Below are 16,989 nucleotides of genomic sequence, written 5' to 3'. Positions count from 1 at the left end.
GCCCCTAGCAGCAAAGGAAAGAGGCCATGGAAGTGATGATCATTACTTAGATTACTAGAATTAAGTTGTTTTTTGGATAATTATCTGCTTTGTATGAATTCGGCAGTTTGGAAGACTTGAATTAGCAGTTACAATGACTTAATGTTTTTTGCTTAATTAAGTGTTAGAATGACTTATTAATCATACTTGTTTGTGTCCATTGTTTATGCTCTGTTAGTTGTGGTACTGTGATTTGGGCAGTGTGTACATTGAGCACTAAAGTTAAATGTGCAGTCTGTGCACTGTGTCGTGTGTGTACATATAAATGTGGGCATATTTCTGTGGTGGCTTGAATTCAGGTACATTGACTGAAATGAATTCAGTCAGTCTGCATTGGACGTTTCAATTCAATCTAATTGAATTCATTCACTGGTAGTTGGGAAGGCTAATGAGAATTGTAACCATTAAATATCATCATCCTATAAATAGCCTATTAAGTTGTCCATTTCAACTCATCCCCACACCATTCCTTCTCATTCAAACAACAAATTTCATAGCAAAATGCCTCTAGGTGAAGATGAACCGATTTACTTCGAGAAGAAACTAACCAAATCATACGTTGACAACGATGACTTTGTAAGTGTTATTTTGCAAACTTATTTCAATTGATGTGTTTACTTATTCATAATACCTCATGCATTTTGTGCAGATCCTACCTTCTAATATACAAGATTTTCTTCCAAACACAACTACACAAGCTGTTTTTTTCTACGAGCAGTGTGAATACAATATGATGTATAAGGTTGGCGCGCATACCCGCCTCTGCCAAGGGTGGAAGGATTTCATTGATGCAAACCTTCTAAGGGAAGGACACGTCTTATGCTTTAATGGTTGTGAACATAATGAGAAAGTAACCTTCTTTGTTAATATCAAGAGGGAAGTTATATAGATTAGGTTTCTCCCTATTATGTAAAGTTTATGAATTATCATCAATGAAATCTATATCTATGAACTTTATCTTTATCTATGGTTTTTCTTCTCAAGTTGAATGAAGACAACTTTTTAATTGAACATCCATGACAAGAAACTTCTTCAACTTACATACATAAAGTGAATAACAATCACTTAAACATCCTTCAACATACAAACATGTAATCCTACTATGGCAATCGACATTGGTAATGCTTGTTCAAAAACACCCAATAAACCAAATAACAACACCAAAGAAACACAAAAACAAAAACTTGTTAATAGTAATGCATCTACCCCCTTCTCTTGTTCAAGCTTCATCACTTTCATCTCTTCTTCAAGCTTTGACACTTTCATCTCTTCTTCAACCTTTAACACTTTCATCTCTTCATTTGTAGTGATATTCTCATACCGATGGCCATTTCGCTATTGTCATTACCAATATCTCCATCAATGCAAGAAGACTCTCCTTCTTCCATTTCATTTGTCAAACCAACTTCTTCCGCCATTTTCTTCTTCAATTCCACCATTTGCTCTTCCATTTTCTTCTTCAATTCCACTGCTTCTCTTCCATTTTCTTAATCAAATTGTGAATAACAAACTTAGACCTTTCATCAATAGGATCATCCCTCCATTCAAAGAACTTACATTTCTTAGCCTATAAAATAAAACAACTCATGTTAGGAACACTGTAATGTGTGGCAGAAATAAGGCACGCAACATAAAAAAATATATTTATAATCGTACCCCATAGAATGGGCATGTCCAAAATCTTCTTTCGCGATTATTGGGAGACCAAGAAATCTGCATTTTTAATAATACTCCGTGATGCATCGCACTTGACGCTTCATCTTTGGATCGTCATTTTGACTACAAAGATTGTTCAACTCCGATTTGAACTCTTTCATTAAGAACCCTAGAAAAAAAAATTAAGCGAAAGATTTAGAAGAAGGAAGATAAAATAAAGGGGGAGGGGGTGGGACGGGTTTTTCCCGTTATTTTTATACACGTGTCAAAAAATAACTGGTCAAATGCCCCCCTCATGCGCTGCTTGGTCGTGTAGTCACGCACATTGCCAGATCAGCGCTAAAAGGTCACTAAAATACTGAAAAATTAAGACTAGAGGGGTAATAGGTCGCCCGCAAAGGTTGGGTGCGTCATAATTAATCCGGTTATACGTTTGGGGTTTTAGTGTATTTTGCCATTTTTAAAAAATTAATTAAATTAAATAAAAACTTGTTAATTGTTCCTCAATCATATATAATAGTACTTATCTGTATTTTTTTTTCTAAATTAAATATTTCATTCAAAGTCAAACATAATGTGACTACTTGTTTCATCCGCTGTTTTTGTAAAAGAAAACTGATTGAAGTAAATCAGAGCTTGTTAATTGTTACTTAATTATATTTAATACTTAGCTAATCGAGATAATTCAATGTTTAAATTAATGTCAATCATAGTATTGACTACTTGTTACATCTATATTTTTTTTTTTAAATAAGGATTGAATTAAATTTACTCTATCATGTATAATACTTAGGTAAATTGAAAGCAATTCAATTCAATTAAAATCCACCATAGTGTTGATTGCTTGATACATCCGCTATATTTTTTAGATTGATTGATTTAGATTTGAACATGCTTATTGTTACTCAATCATATCTAATACTTAGTTAAATTGAGATAATTCAATATTGCAATTAAAATCAACCACAGTGTTGACTACTTTTTATATACATTTTATCTTGAATTGAATCAAAACTTAGCAAACATTTTACTTAATCTTACATAATACTTAGCTAAATTGAAGCAATTCAATATTTCAATTAAAGTCAATCATAGTGTTGACTACTTGTTATCCACACTTTTTAAATAAAAAAGAAAAAATTGATTGAATTAAATCTTAACTCACTAATTGCTACTCAACACTATCTAGTATTTAGTTACTTGTTACATCCACTGTAGTGTTGACTACTTGTTACATCCACTGTTTTTGTTTAAATTGATTGGATTAGATATAAACCTGTTAATTATTACTCAATTCTATCTAATACATAGCTAATTGAGATAATTCAATATTTCAATTAAAATCAACCATAATATGACTACTTGTTACATCTTTTTTAAAAAACAAAATTATAAAAAAAATGATTAAATAAATCAAAAGTTGCTAATTGTTACTCAATCATATATAATACTTAACTAAATTAAAGAAATTTAATTAAAGTCAATCATAATGTTGACTACTTATTACATCCACTATTTTTAAAAAATTGATTGAATTAGATCTAAACTTATTAATAGTTACCAATTCTATCTAATACGTAGCTAAATGGAGATAATTCAATGTTTTAATTAAAGTAAACCACAATGTTGACTACTTATTACATCCACATTTTTTTAATTGATGAAATTGAATCAATAGTATCAATTTGTTTTACTCAATCTTATATAAGTAATACTTAGTTAAATTGAACTATTTAGATATTTTAATTAAAGTCAACCATAATGTTGAGTTGTTACATCCACTATTTAAAAAAAAAAAAAACTGATTGACTTAAATTAAAATTTGTTAATTGTTACTCAATTATATCTAACTAGTGAATTTGTCCGTGCTTCGCGCGGTTATAAAATAACTTGTAAATTTTATCAAACAATTTTTGTAAAATGTCGAGTGTTAAAAATATTCTAAAGACTCTTTAAGTGTTCAATTTTAATATATCAAATTTGGAGTTTTAATTAAGCTTATTATTAGTACTTAATTTTTATGTGTTTTGTAATTTTGAACATCTAAAAGTCTTCGGTCTTTTGAAGATGTTTTTTGCATCGTGAAACTACTCTCTTTATTTTTATAAAGAAAGGAACATTTTGATTTTAAAAAGTTCAGATTTATGTGCGCGCGCGCGTGTGTGTCTATATTAAGCATATACATATATCTAATATAAGTTTTTAACACAGAATATATTCTTCCTTTGTTTTTAATTATCTATTTTTTTCTTTAAGCAGAGAGTTAAGTTTTTATGGTTTCATCCTGCAAAGGTCAATGTATACACTGTATTTACCTCAAATAAATTTATGCAAAACATATTAAAAACATGAAAAATATATTATATGTTTAATAAATACACCATTATATAGTCGAAGGCGTAAAATATTACAATATATTCGAAAGAAAGAACACGAACGTTAGTAAATATACTCCGAAAACCTCAAATTTGTTATGAAATATAGAATGGATGTCCACTACACAAATATAATGCCTCTTCCATTATCTTCCACCATATTAATGGTTCTTTCATTATCTCATATATTGAATGCATATGTAGCACTATAAATAGAGGCATAAGTTTTCATATGTAATGTACTTGAAACACATTTTGGAAGAATAATAAAATCTCTCCTCTTTGTCACTCTATGTTTATAGTTTTCATCCTTTAATATTATTACTCTTTTAGCTTCATTTTATAACACGTTATCAGCACGAGACTCTGTCGTTCTGAGCAAATACTTTAAAAGCCTCGAAGGTATTGACTTTCTATTTCCCTTTACTAATGACAAATCTTACTAAACGTGAATTTGTAGCCTTATATTTATCCGGCAATAGCTATATGTCTTGGATTCTTGATGCCGAAATTCACCTTAATGCGATGGGTCTGGCAGACACCATCAAAGATAAAAATGAGGCATCAAACCAAGACCGTGCCAAGGCAATGATATTCCTTCGCCATCACCTTGATGAGGACTTGAAAATGGAATATCTCACTGTTAAAGATCCTCTTACTCTGTGGAATAATTTAAAAGATAGATATGACCACCTAAAGATGGTCATACTTTCACAAGCACGTTTTGATTGGCTCCATTTAAGGCTACAAGATTTTAAATCTATTAAAGCATATAATTCTGCCATGTTTAAAATTATTTCTCAGTTGAAATTATGTGGTGAAAATATCACTGATCATGATATGCTGGAGAAAACATTCTCCATTTTTCCTGCCTCGAGTATGCTCCTGCAGCAGCAATACCGAGAAATGAAGTTCAAGAAATATTCTGATCTAATCGCACATCTTCTAGTGGCTGAACAACATAATGAATTATTAATGAAAAATCATGAAAGCCGACCCACTGGTACTGCCCCATTCCCTGAAGTGAATGAGGCAAATTTTCGCCATTCTAGGCGTGGAAGAGGTTGTGGCCCCAGTCGTGGTCATGGCCGTGGTCAAGGAAGAAATTTTAATCATGATTCTCGTCTTGCACCAAATAATACCCTTCACCACCAGCAGTGTAAAAGGAAGGATGAAAAGTATGAAACTGGGCAAAAGAAAAATTCAGAAAATAAATGCTTTCGATGTGGAGGAAAGGGGCACTGGTCACATACCTGTCGTACGCCAAAGCACCTAATTGTGCTGTATCAAACCTCTCTCAAAAGGGCAGAAAAGGATGCCGAAGCAAATTTTATTTCTGAAGATAATGTTGAGCCCATGCATCTAGATGTGCCAGATTTCTTTGAACTTCCTGAAGGAAAAATAGATCATTTGATCGGTAATGGATCTGTAAAAACTTAGATATTTCATACGTGTCGTTTGTATGTGGTTATGTTTCCATGTTTATGTAATAAAATGTGTGTAATGCTTTGCCTAATCATAATATCTACTTCGATATTCACTTTATCTATTATTTCATTTTGAAGAATCTATGGAAATTCCTCAAATTTTATTTGGATCAATGACCAATCATGAAGATATTTGTGTAATTGATAGTGGAACAACACATGCCATATTCAAAGATGAGAAATACTTTTCTCACTTGCGTAGAAAAAGGGGAAATATTAATACAATTTCTGGCAATTCGAAATTGATTGAAGGCTCCGGAAGAGCTACTATATTTCTGACTAAGGGGACGAAACTTGTTATAGAAGATGCATTATTCTCTTCTAAATCCCCAAGAAACTTGTTAAGTTTCAAAGATATCCGCCGTAATGGATATCACGCTGAGACATTAAACGAAATAAATGATGAATATCTTGCCATTACAAAGAATGTCTCCGGCCAGAAATATTTTTAGAGAAATTGCCAACTTTGTCTTCTGGTCTATATTATGCAAAAATTAGTACAATTGAAGCACACTCGATCGTAAACCAGAAGTTTAATGATTCAAGTACTTTTGTGCTTTGGCATGATCGAATAGGTCACCCTGGATCAATAATGATGAGACGAATTATTAAAAATTCAAATGGGCATCCACTTAAGAACCTGAAGATTCTTGAAAGTGGTGAATTTTTATGTGCTGCTTGTTATCAGGGTAAGTTGATAGCTAAGCCATCACCAATGAAAGTTGACATTGAATCCCCTGCTTTTCTAGAACGTATACATGGGGATATATATGGACCTATTCATCCACCTTGTGGGTCATTCAGATATTTTATGGTCCTAATAGACGCATCTTCAAGATGATCTCATGTGTGCCTCCTATCGTCTCGAAACCTGGCGTTTGCGAAATTATTGGCACAAATAATACGCTTAAGGGCACAGTGTCCGGATTATCCCATTAAGGCTATACGTCTCGATAATGCCGGATAATTTACGTCTCAATCTTTTGATGATTATTGTTTATCAGTTGGGATAAAAGTTGAACATCCTGTAGCACATGTTCATACCCAAAATGGCCTTGCTGAGTCATTTATTAAACGACTACAATTGATAGCAAGACCACTACTTATGAAAACACGGTTGCCCACTACCGTCTGGGGACATGCTATCTTACATGCAACATCTCTTATTCGTCTCAGACCAACTCATTATAATAAATACTCCCCGTCACAATTAGTATTTGGTCATGAACCAAATATTGCTCATCTCCGAATCTTTGGTTGTGCTGTATATGTGCCTGTAGCACCACCACAACGTACTAAGATGGGCCCCCAAAGAAGGTTAGGTATATATGTTGGGTTTGAATCACCCTCTATTATTCGCTATCTTGAGCCATTGACGGGAGATTTATTCACTGCCCGATTTGCAGATTGTCGATTTGATGAAACAAATTTTCCACAATAAGGGGGAGAGAGAAAAGAAAACAAAAGAGAAATTGTGTGGAAAGTTCCATCACTATCTCATTTTGATCCACGTGCCCCCATATGTGAACAGGAGATCCAGAAGATCATTCACTTGCAAAAAATAGCAAATCAAATGCCAGACGCATTTACTGATTTGAAAAGGATAACTAAGTCACATATCACTGCAGAGAATGTGGCTATCCGAATTGATGTCCCAAAGGGAAAATCTACTAGTGTCATAGCCTCTGAATCTCATGCACGTCTGAAGCGTGGTAGGCCATTGGGTTCTAAGGATAAAAATCCTAGAAAAAGAAACACGAAAAATGATCAAAATGACACTATGAAAGAATATCATGAAGATATTCAAGATCTGACAAATCCTGATACTCCTGAAGATATTAGGGAACCCGAGACTCAAGTAAATAAAGAACTATCATTGAGTTCTTCTGGTGATGGGATAAATTTGAATCGATCGAAGATTATGGTGGATAATGTTTTTGCATATAATGTTGCACTAAATATTATGAAAGACATTGACGATCAGGAACCCCAATCTGTCGAAGAATGTCGACGAAGTTATGATTGGCCAAAATGGCAAGACGCAGTTCAATCAGAATTGAATTCACTTGCCAAACGTGAGGTTTTTGGACCTGTAGTCCAAACTCCTAATGGTGTAAAACCAATTAGCCATAAATGGGTTTTTGTGCGAAAAAGAAATGAGAGAAATGAAATTGTGAGATACAAGGCACGCCTTATTGCACAAGGATTCTCTTAACGACCCGGTATCGACTATGAAGAAACATATTCACCCGTTATGGATGACATAACATTTCGATATCTCATCAGTTTAGCTGTACATGAAAACCTTGAAATACATCTGATGGATGTGGTTACAGCTCACCTTTATGGCTCACTTGATAATGAAGTCTATATGAAAATTCCTGAAGGATTTAAAATGCCTGAAGCAATTAACTCAAAGTCTCGGGAGATGTATTCAATCAGATTACATAGATCGTTGTATGGTCTAAAACAATCAGGGCGCATGTGGTACAATCGCCTCAGTGAATACTTGGTAAAAGAAGGTTATATAAATGATGTCATTTGTCCATGTGTTTTTATTAAGAAAACAAAATCAGAGTTCATTATAATCGCTGTTTATGTTGATGACATAAAACCTAATTGGAACTCCAGAAGAGCTCCAAAAGGCGATTGAATATTTAAAGAAAGAATTTGAGATGAAAGATCTGGGAAAAGCAAAACTTTGTCTTGGTTTGCAGATTGAACATTTGACAGATGGGATCTTTATCCATCAATCTGCTTATACCGAAAAGGTTTTAAAATGATTTTACATGGACAATGCGCATCCTTTAAGTACTCCAATGATTGTTCGCTCACTTGAAGTGAGTAAATATCCGTTCCGACCTCAAGAAGAAAATGAAGAGCTTCTTGGTCCTGAAGTACCATATCTTAGTGCAATTGGTGCACTTATGTATCTTGCTAACTCTACAAGACCTGACATAGCGTTGTCTGTTAATTTGCTAGCAAGATATAACTCTTCTCCTACACGAAGACATTGGAACGGAGTTAAGCATATATTGCGATATCTGAAGGGAACTAGCGATATGAGTCTGTTTTATACTAACAAAGGTAGTACAGATCTTGTTGGTTATGCAGATGCAGGTTATTTATCTGATCCACATAAAGTTCGATCTCAAACAGGCTATCTGTTTACATGCGGAGGTACTACTGCTATATCATGGCGATCCACAAAGCAGTCCATTGTTGCTACTTCTTCGAATCATGCTGATATAATAGCTATTCATGAAGCAAGTAGAGAATGTGTGTGGTTGAGATCAGTGATACATTTCATTAGAGAAAGATGTGGGGTGAAGTGTGATACAAAATTATCCATAGTATTATATGAAGACAATGCTGCATGCATAGCTCAATTAAAAGGAGGATTTATAAAAGGAGATAGAACGAAGCACATTTCACCAAAGTTATTTTTCACACATGATTTCCAGAAGAAAGGTGATATTGATGTGCAACAAATTCGTTCAAGTGACAATCCTGCAGATTTGTTCACCAAATCTTTGCCAACTTCAACTCTTGAGAAGATGATATTCAAGATTGGAATGCAAAGACTCCCACATCTGAATATTGGTCTTCGTTAGGGGGGGGTGCAATACGCGTTGTACTCTTTTTTCCTTAACCAAGTTTTGTCCCATTGAGTTTTCTTGGTAAGGTTTTTAATGAGGCAGCTCTCAAAGCGTATTACTAGATATGTGTACTCTTTTTCCTTCATTGAGGCTTTTTTCCACAGGGTTTTTCCTAATAAGGTTTTTAACGATACACATCATCTATGGACATCCAAGGGGGAGTGTTATGAAATATAGAATGGATGTCCACTACACAAATATAATGCCTCTTCCATTATCTTCCACCATATTAATGGTTCTTCCATTATCTCATATATTGAATGCATATGTAGCACTATAAATAGAGACATAAGTTTTCATATGTAATGTACTTGAAACACATTTTGGAAGAATAATAAAATCTCTCCTCTTTGTCACTCTATGTTTATAGTTTTCATCCTTTAATATTATTACTCTTTTAGCTTCATTTTATAACAAAATTAGTATTGTCTTTACATTGTTATGATATACCGCTCCTTTGTTTCATTTGCGGAGTATTGAGTTCCTTTTGAATCCTAAGAAATAAAAAGTAAAGCAAAGTGGAGGTGTACTTTAGTACCTAAGTTCTACTTTTTTTCTTAAGTAATTGGTCAACACCTATTTGATGACCAATAAAACAATAAGGAATAAATAAATAAATAAATAGAAATAGGAATATATATATATATATATATATATATATACACTATATAAGAAAAGTATACATTCAAAAAGAACATAATAGACAATGATGACATTTGTGCAATTTGTGTCAAAAGTCCACTTGAATTTACATTAATACCCCTAAAAAGGTGGAGTTGTGTCAAGTTGTGCCATTTGTGGTTGTGCCAAATATATTTACCCAAATGAAATACTAGTATAATTATTATTTTTTATTTTAAATTGTTTTTATTATGTAGGGTAGGGGAAGAGAATTCTAATGTGGGGATTCGAACCCTTACCAACAAGGTGAAAGTTCAGGTAGCCAACCAACTGAGCTACTAAATCCCTACAAAATTAAATACTAGTATGAGCTAATTGTCTTACATTTTTTTCTTCCACTTTTAAATGGAATTCATCAATATAAGGGAAGACAAACGAAGAAAAAAGCATTGTTTTAAGTGATTTGAACTCTACATATGTAAGAATAAACTTGTTACCTTGAAAGTGCAGCTAATCAACATTGGACTGCCGATGGTTATGACATTTCAAATTTGCAGCTTGGATCAATATTAAACAGCTGAAGTATAATTTCAACTGGTTCTATGGTGTAGTGGTTAGCACTCTGGACTTTGAATCCAGCGACCTGGGTTCGACTCCCGGTAGGACCTTTCATTTTGCTTTTTTCTTTTTAATATTTTCCCCATGTTTGTGTGATCATATTTTAGAAGTGGGTGGTACTTGAGTCATTTGGTTTCATATATCCGCATATAATCTAGCACCTCAGTGTTTGGTTACTTTAAGCTACTGCATAAATAGTGTGCGAGTTATGCAGAAATTTATTTATTATGGTATGAGAAGTCAGGGGCGGACCTAGTAAGAAGCCAGGGGGTTCATCCGAACCCCCTTCGGCGAAAAATTGCACTGTATATACAAGGTGAAAATTATTTTTTATGTATATATAGTAGACGTTGAACCCCCTTAGCTTCTTCATTTATGGCTTCTTTATATTTTTGAACCCCCTTGACATAAATCCTGGCTCCGCCACTGTGAGAAGTAGATAGTGGAATAAAAATGTGGAGATTAGTAATATATGGAAACAATTAAAATGTTCAAAATAACTTCCCATGTGTTAAATAAATTTTAAAACTAACAGTGAACAAACACACAGTTTAAATTATACATTGTACAAGAGATAATACATGTATAATATCACAATTCCTGTATGAATAATTCATACTTACATTACCTTACTACCCTCTAAGTACAATTCCTACAGTATTAATCTCCACATAACTTGTCTCAAAACAAAACGACCCCTAAGAGTTTACTCCTGAATCTTAATCCATGCGGTTAGCTTTATTTTAATGCAGCATAATCTTCCAACAAACATCTTGGTAATTTGGTTAGTAGTTGAATAAGATTAACGTGACAGGCAGAAGCAAAATCTAATTACTCAACGTCTCAACAATGATAAATGTCATCCACCATTGTGTCACTGTCTCTATTGAATTATTCTGAGCGTTAAATTATTATATCAAGCATAACAAAACTAACAAATACATCAATACGGACAAATCATTAATCAGGGTTGAAATTTTTTACCACAATGTATGCGAATAACCATTGCATACTCGCCAGTGGCGGAGCCACATGTATAGGTTATTCATACTCGCCAGCAGTGGAGCCACATGTATCAAAGGGGTGTCAATTTCGTTCGGTAATAGAAAATCTTTTTACGTATATATATCATGCGTTGAGTCCCCTTGATTTTTTCTGACGTTAACTTTTTCAAATTTTGACAGAGTGACAGCACCTAACAAAGAGCCCCTATGGTGATCGGAAGTTACTTCACCTGAAACAAAATGTTCCTGCTGCTCTAGAATTTATGGTAATCTCAGAATATCAATCTACGTAGAACCTCGAAGTTCTCTGTCAAGGAAACTAACTTGCAATCACCACCTTGATTTATAATCAAAATCATCTTCCACATTTTGTTTCCCTTTCTCTCTCCAGGTCTCGCCCCACTGCTTGGCCTCAGCAACAGCTCGCTCCCGCTCTTGATCCTTGTTCAAAGCTCTCATTTCCTTTACATCGATCCCAGCTCCATTAAAATCAACAGGGCTCCCATTTGTTAGTTCTTCTCCCTGAGATCCAATCTGATTTGACTGAGCAGCATGTGAATCATGCTTTTGGGATGCAAAGTAACTGAAAGCAAGCACAATGTCTTTCGTGTGAGGTCGAGCGTGGGGATCATCCTGAACACACATTAACGCCAGTTCTACTACCCTGCGGAAAACAGATTGTGGAAACTTGCCTCTTAACATTGGATCCGCTAATTGTACAAAGTTCATGCGGTCTTTCAACATAGGACGTGCCTGCGAAGGGGCAAAGAAACCTCACAGTTAGCAGGGAGAAAAGAAAGTGCACAAACAAGAAATGACATAACAGGAGCCTAATGTTACCAAGCTCAACACTTCTCATTCAGAACATTCAGAAAAACAAATGAAACGATTTAGTTTATGATATATTTTATGACAAAATGGTGAGAACTGTGCAAAGATGGTATTTAATCTTGACCAGTCATTCTCAATTTCCGGAAACTTCGGGCTCCTCCCAGACCGAAGACCTTCAACAAAATACCTTTGAAATGTTGGATAAACTTTTTGATTCAAAGCTAAAGTACTAGATGGCAGAGTCAAGACATAAATTTTTAAATAGTGAAACAAAAACTTATATTTGTTACATGTATTTATTTCAAAATTGGATTATTTTCCAGCTTGCTAAGTATATACTGTGAGGTGATTACCCAGTCAACAAGCATTTCTTTTCCATGTTCGCGAGTGTTATCCATTGCTCTACATCCAGTAATTAGCTCCAACAAGAGCACACCAAAACTATATATGTCTGATTTCATAGTCAGTTTTCCAGTTCCAGCATACTCAGGTGCGCAATATCCATGAGTGCCCATAACCCGAGTTGAAACATGTGTATCGTCTGCACTTGGACCAAACTTTGCAAGACCAAAGTCAGAAAGTTTAGCATGGAAACCCTCACCCAATAATATGTTTGCTGACTTAAGGTCCCTGTAGATAACAGGACGATCAGCTTGGTTGTGAAGGTAATCAAGGCCTTTGGCAGCCCCAGATGCTATTATCATCCTGGTATCCCAATCCAATGGCTCCATGTCAGGCGTCATATCTGCACATTATACTAGATCATCACTTATCATATTTTAGAGGCAAAATGCATATATGAGTTGCATCCTCTTATGCATGTACAATTTAACAAAATTCTACAGAAAAAGTAAGTTCAAATCAAGCAAAGAAGGCAGTTGATTCATTTTTGCGGCAAGAGGTGAAGTGAGAAACAAGATATCCATCAAATTTGGCATTGCAGTCTTTCATCTGCCAAATAACACAAGCTTAGTAGCTATAGCCAAAGGCAGAAGTCTGTGTCATGCTGAAGCAACAGCCGGATCTAGTTTGGAATGCATATGTCGGAGCAAAGCAGTGAAGACTTCCTCGGTAAATAACAGATATTAAAGAAAATAGAAGTGGATGAGTATTAAAGTGTGATAATAGTAACTTCATCTCTTCAAGGATCCTCAAAATGGACTTGTTTCAAACTTAAATGAGTCACACTTTTTTTTTATATAGGTATAATGAGTTACACTATCAAAGGCCATCCAAAAGTTTAAACAAATAATGAATGAATCTCCAGCTCTGAAGCAGATCAATACAGGAAAGAATAATATTACTAAAATAACCTAATCTTTTCTTTTGTTGCAAATCCAAATCTCATAACCTGTGTAAGTGAGAATTGTCTGTTAGCATTACCGTGGAGATGATACTCCAGAGATCCTAGAGGCATGAATTCATAGATAAGAAGGCGTTGCTCTCCTTCAATGCAGTAACCAATTAGATTAACCAGGTTAGGGTGCTGCAGCAGTGAAAGCATGTGAACCTCCACAAAGAACTCCTTATCCCCTTGAAGACCTGAATGATTTAGCTTCTTAACAGCCACAACCTGAAATGGTTACAGAAAATAATAATTCCAGGACAATAAAGTATGATGAATTTGAAATGACCAAAACGCACTTCCTTTAGCGTGACACTGGATATAATTTTAATTTAGTGAAAATCACCTGGCCAGTCTCAAGCTGCCCTTTGAATACTGGCCCAAAGCCACCTTCCCCAATAATGGATTCTCGCCTGAAATTGTTTGTCGCAGTTGCAAGATCCCGGTACGAGAAAGTTGGAAGGTTGCTTCTCGGAGGAGAACCGTCTTTTGATATCGATACTTTCTGTTTGGGTTCCAAGACTGTGCTATATTTGACCGCATTATCTGGCAGGTGAACATAATACAGATACAAATTTTAAAAAGAACAAAAAAGAAAATTGTTATGGAATACAAGACCTGCGAAGCTTAGAGATCCTACATCTTCAAACCTTTAGAATGGTTCAAAAGAAAACTGATACGAGATAAAATTTCAGGTAACAAAAATCATTAACAATGTAATCGTTTAGAAAACAACAAAGAAGGAACAGATGAATTATTGCACCAGGGGATTCATAACTATTCAAGCTTCTAAAAGCACAACTTAAGATCCTTATTAACCAAATATAATATGGGATTTTCTTCCAACTTACTAGTCTCAACAGATGATGTTCAAATTAACCAAAAGATAACTTCAGAACCTAGGCATTCATCAATAAACTGTTTGTATATTTCAAGCATGGGAAGTTTTGTGAGCATATCACTCTAGCTAATCAATTTACTAAAAGTTTAGAACAACGTAAATAAAATGTCACGTCAGCCAGCAGATGCAAACATGTATGTGAATCCTGAGCTTGTGCATTCGCCAGCTTCTAATTTTGCTTACTGTAGTCAGACTATAGTTCTAAAATATCGGCCTCATGCACTGTGGGATTGAAGCAGGGAACATCTTGCATTGATCAGGTTAACTCATCCAAACTTGTTATAATCTCAATTTTTAAAAGGGACAAATATGGGGTGTCAGAGCACACGCCTCTGTGTCCTTACACACAAGCTGAAGAATCCACAAACCCAGGGTTATCTGTAAGCAAATAATATAACTTGGTATTGTAAAGGCTTGACAAGATAAAAGTGTGATTCTATTTAACGTCTACACTTAACGGTCCTAATTACATTCATAGTATTCCACTGGAAGTGAAATCACAATCAACAATTCGTCCTTTGGCTCCATTTTGATTCATAGGGGTGGGCATTCGGTATTCGGTTCGGCATTTCTAAACTTCGGTAATCGGTAGTTGAAAGTAGATACCAAATGCTGAACCGAAAAAGTTTGGTTCGGTAATCGGTAAATCAAATTTTAGTTCGGTATGGTATTCGGTAATACCGCATTGAAGTTGGAATCGACTGAATTATAAATTTAATACGGTTCCTTTAATTAATTATGTTTTCGATGTGGAAGCACAATATAATAAAAGATCATCAACTAAGAAGACATCAAGAAAGCTAATTGACACAATTAAAAGACATCTAGGAAATTAAATTAGAAAAGGCTAGAAGATAATTCAAATGCTGCTACTAAATGAATTATCCAAGAACTGCAGATAGCAATAGCACTAGTTACATGCCCCTATTTTGCTACTTTGTTTTGAGTCACTCAGATACTCAGAGTCATATACGATGATCATAGCTCATAGGGACTAAAGGATTCTTTGGCGGACTATTGATTGTCCTATTAGATATATGGGTTATAACTAGGGGTAAACCTTTATTCAATAGATAATTCAGTATTCGGTAATATCTCATACCAAACCTGAACCCGAATACCGTAATTATGAAATTTTACTCCTGAATACCGTACCGAATACCAAATTACCAAAATCTTCAATTCAATTGGGTAATTCGGGTTTAGGTATTTTATGCCCTGCCCTAATTTTGAATTATCTACCCGAGATTGTGACATTGACACAACAAAACCAATTCTTCCTCTAAATTTATATGATAGTCTTTCCATTTTGAGAATTGAGATGTCTCAAGAAAATATTTAACATTATTTTACTAAAAGATTTTTTCCCAATCATTACTTCAGTATTCTCTTTAACCGTCACTAATAAAATGGCATGCAAGTCAAATTAACATTTTACATTATGTATACAGTTAAACACGTTCATATTAAATGTGAAATAACTATTATAGACTATCTCCTACCAAATATTAATACATTCTGATATTTTACTTGTAAACTCTCATCAGGCTGGAAGAGTTTGAGTGAATTTCGTTCACTTGATCTTTTAAAATTCTGAGGAAGCATAGCATTTTATATTTCAAGACGAAAACAGATTGAATCGGAGCTTAGTAGCAAGCCTATTAAACATATATAATTACAGATTTAAAAGAAATTAAATAGAACCTGGATGATCAGACTTGATAGGGGTAGTGGGGGCGGCTTCAATAGGGACGTAATTGTTGCTTAGCTTGGTTTTCAAGTTGATCCCCTTTTTCTTGCTACGGAAGCATGGACAATACCCCATTTTTTTATTCTTTTCTTCTATTATCTCTCTACCTATTAGCATCTGATTATATATCAAACACCTTTATAATAAGTTCTCGATCTGCATGGGAAAGTTGTTGCATTTGGCGTCTTAATTCCTTTTCTAGGTTTACCAATTACCATACGCACCTGTACATACTGTGAAAATACGTGGGTTGGGTGACAAAATGATCCAACTCGTTCAAAGTTAACATGACTACTTGTATAACAAATCACAACTTAATTTGTCTAACCCCGAGTTTGGATAAGGTGGACGACTCACTTTTGTCAAAATTGATAATCATAGAATAACATGAAATCAGAACTCGGGCCGGGCTGGGCCTGGCACGTCTGCTCTTACATAGAGAATGGGCTTGGCGTAATTTGTATGACAAGGGATTAATTTCATGTTGCTCTTTATTTTTTGTGCTCGTTTAAGGAGTGATTTACAATTGCATATATCCCGCTTGCTTCGTGGAAAAAACTTCAAGTTTAGCAACACTTTTGACCCTGAAGGTTTGGCCATGGGATAAACGGAGATCAAAAGTTCAAGACCACTTATATTCAAGGTCATTAAGTATAATTTTCCTGTCGTTTAAGTAGCTTGTTGTGCTCAAAGAAGTTATGTA

At 34.6% G+C, this 16,989-nt stretch overlaps 1 protein-coding gene and 1 non-coding gene across 2 annotated transcripts; one reads left to right on the top strand and one right to left on the bottom strand.

Annotated features, from left to right (window-relative positions):
- Positions 1-10,433: 10,433 nt before the first annotated feature.
- On the top strand, positions 10,434-10,505 carry TRNAQ-UUG (transfer RNA glutamine (anticodon UUG)). The gene has a single exon. It is a non-coding gene; the product is annotated as a tRNA-Gln (tRNA).
- Positions 10,506-11,054: 549 nt separating this feature from the next.
- LOC132623677 (probable serine/threonine-protein kinase PBL7) lies at positions 11,055-16,620 on the bottom strand. The gene is made up of 5 exons (XM_060338469.1): positions 16,241-16,620; positions 13,982-14,181; positions 13,674-13,863; positions 12,644-13,035; positions 11,055-12,212 (listed from the first exon to the last, which is right to left on the bottom strand). Exons 1-5 carry the CDS (start codon positions 16,401-16,403, stop codon positions 11,790-11,792), a joined length of 1,368 nt encoding a protein of 455 aa, XP_060194452.1. The 5' UTR covers positions 16,404-16,620; the 3' UTR covers positions 11,055-11,789.
- Between the last annotated feature and the right edge of the window lie 369 nt (positions 16,621-16,989).

This window comes from Lycium barbarum, chromosome 12 (assembly GCF_019175385.1).
Source record: "Lycium barbarum isolate Lr01 chromosome 12, ASM1917538v2, whole genome shotgun sequence".
In the NCBI taxonomy this organism is placed as follows: domain Eukaryota; kingdom Viridiplantae; phylum Streptophyta; class Magnoliopsida; order Solanales; family Solanaceae; genus Lycium; species Lycium barbarum.
This window is presented reverse-complemented; position numbering and strand designations above follow the sequence as displayed.

Excerpts from the sequence above, each read along its gene's own strand:
- LOC132623677 (XM_060338469.1), bottom strand. The coding sequence starts at position 16,403 with ATGCTAATAGGTAGAGAGATAATAGAAGAAAAGAATAAAAAAATGGGG. Across the intron at positions 13,864-13,981 it reads GGCAGCTTGAGACTGGCCAG|GTTGTGGCTGTTAAGAAGCT; the intron begins GTGATTTTCACT and ends TAACCATTTCAG. Across the intron at positions 13,036-13,673 it reads TCTGGAGTATCATCTCCACG|ATATGACGCCTGACATGGAG; the intron begins GTAATGCTAACA and ends TATAATGTGCAG.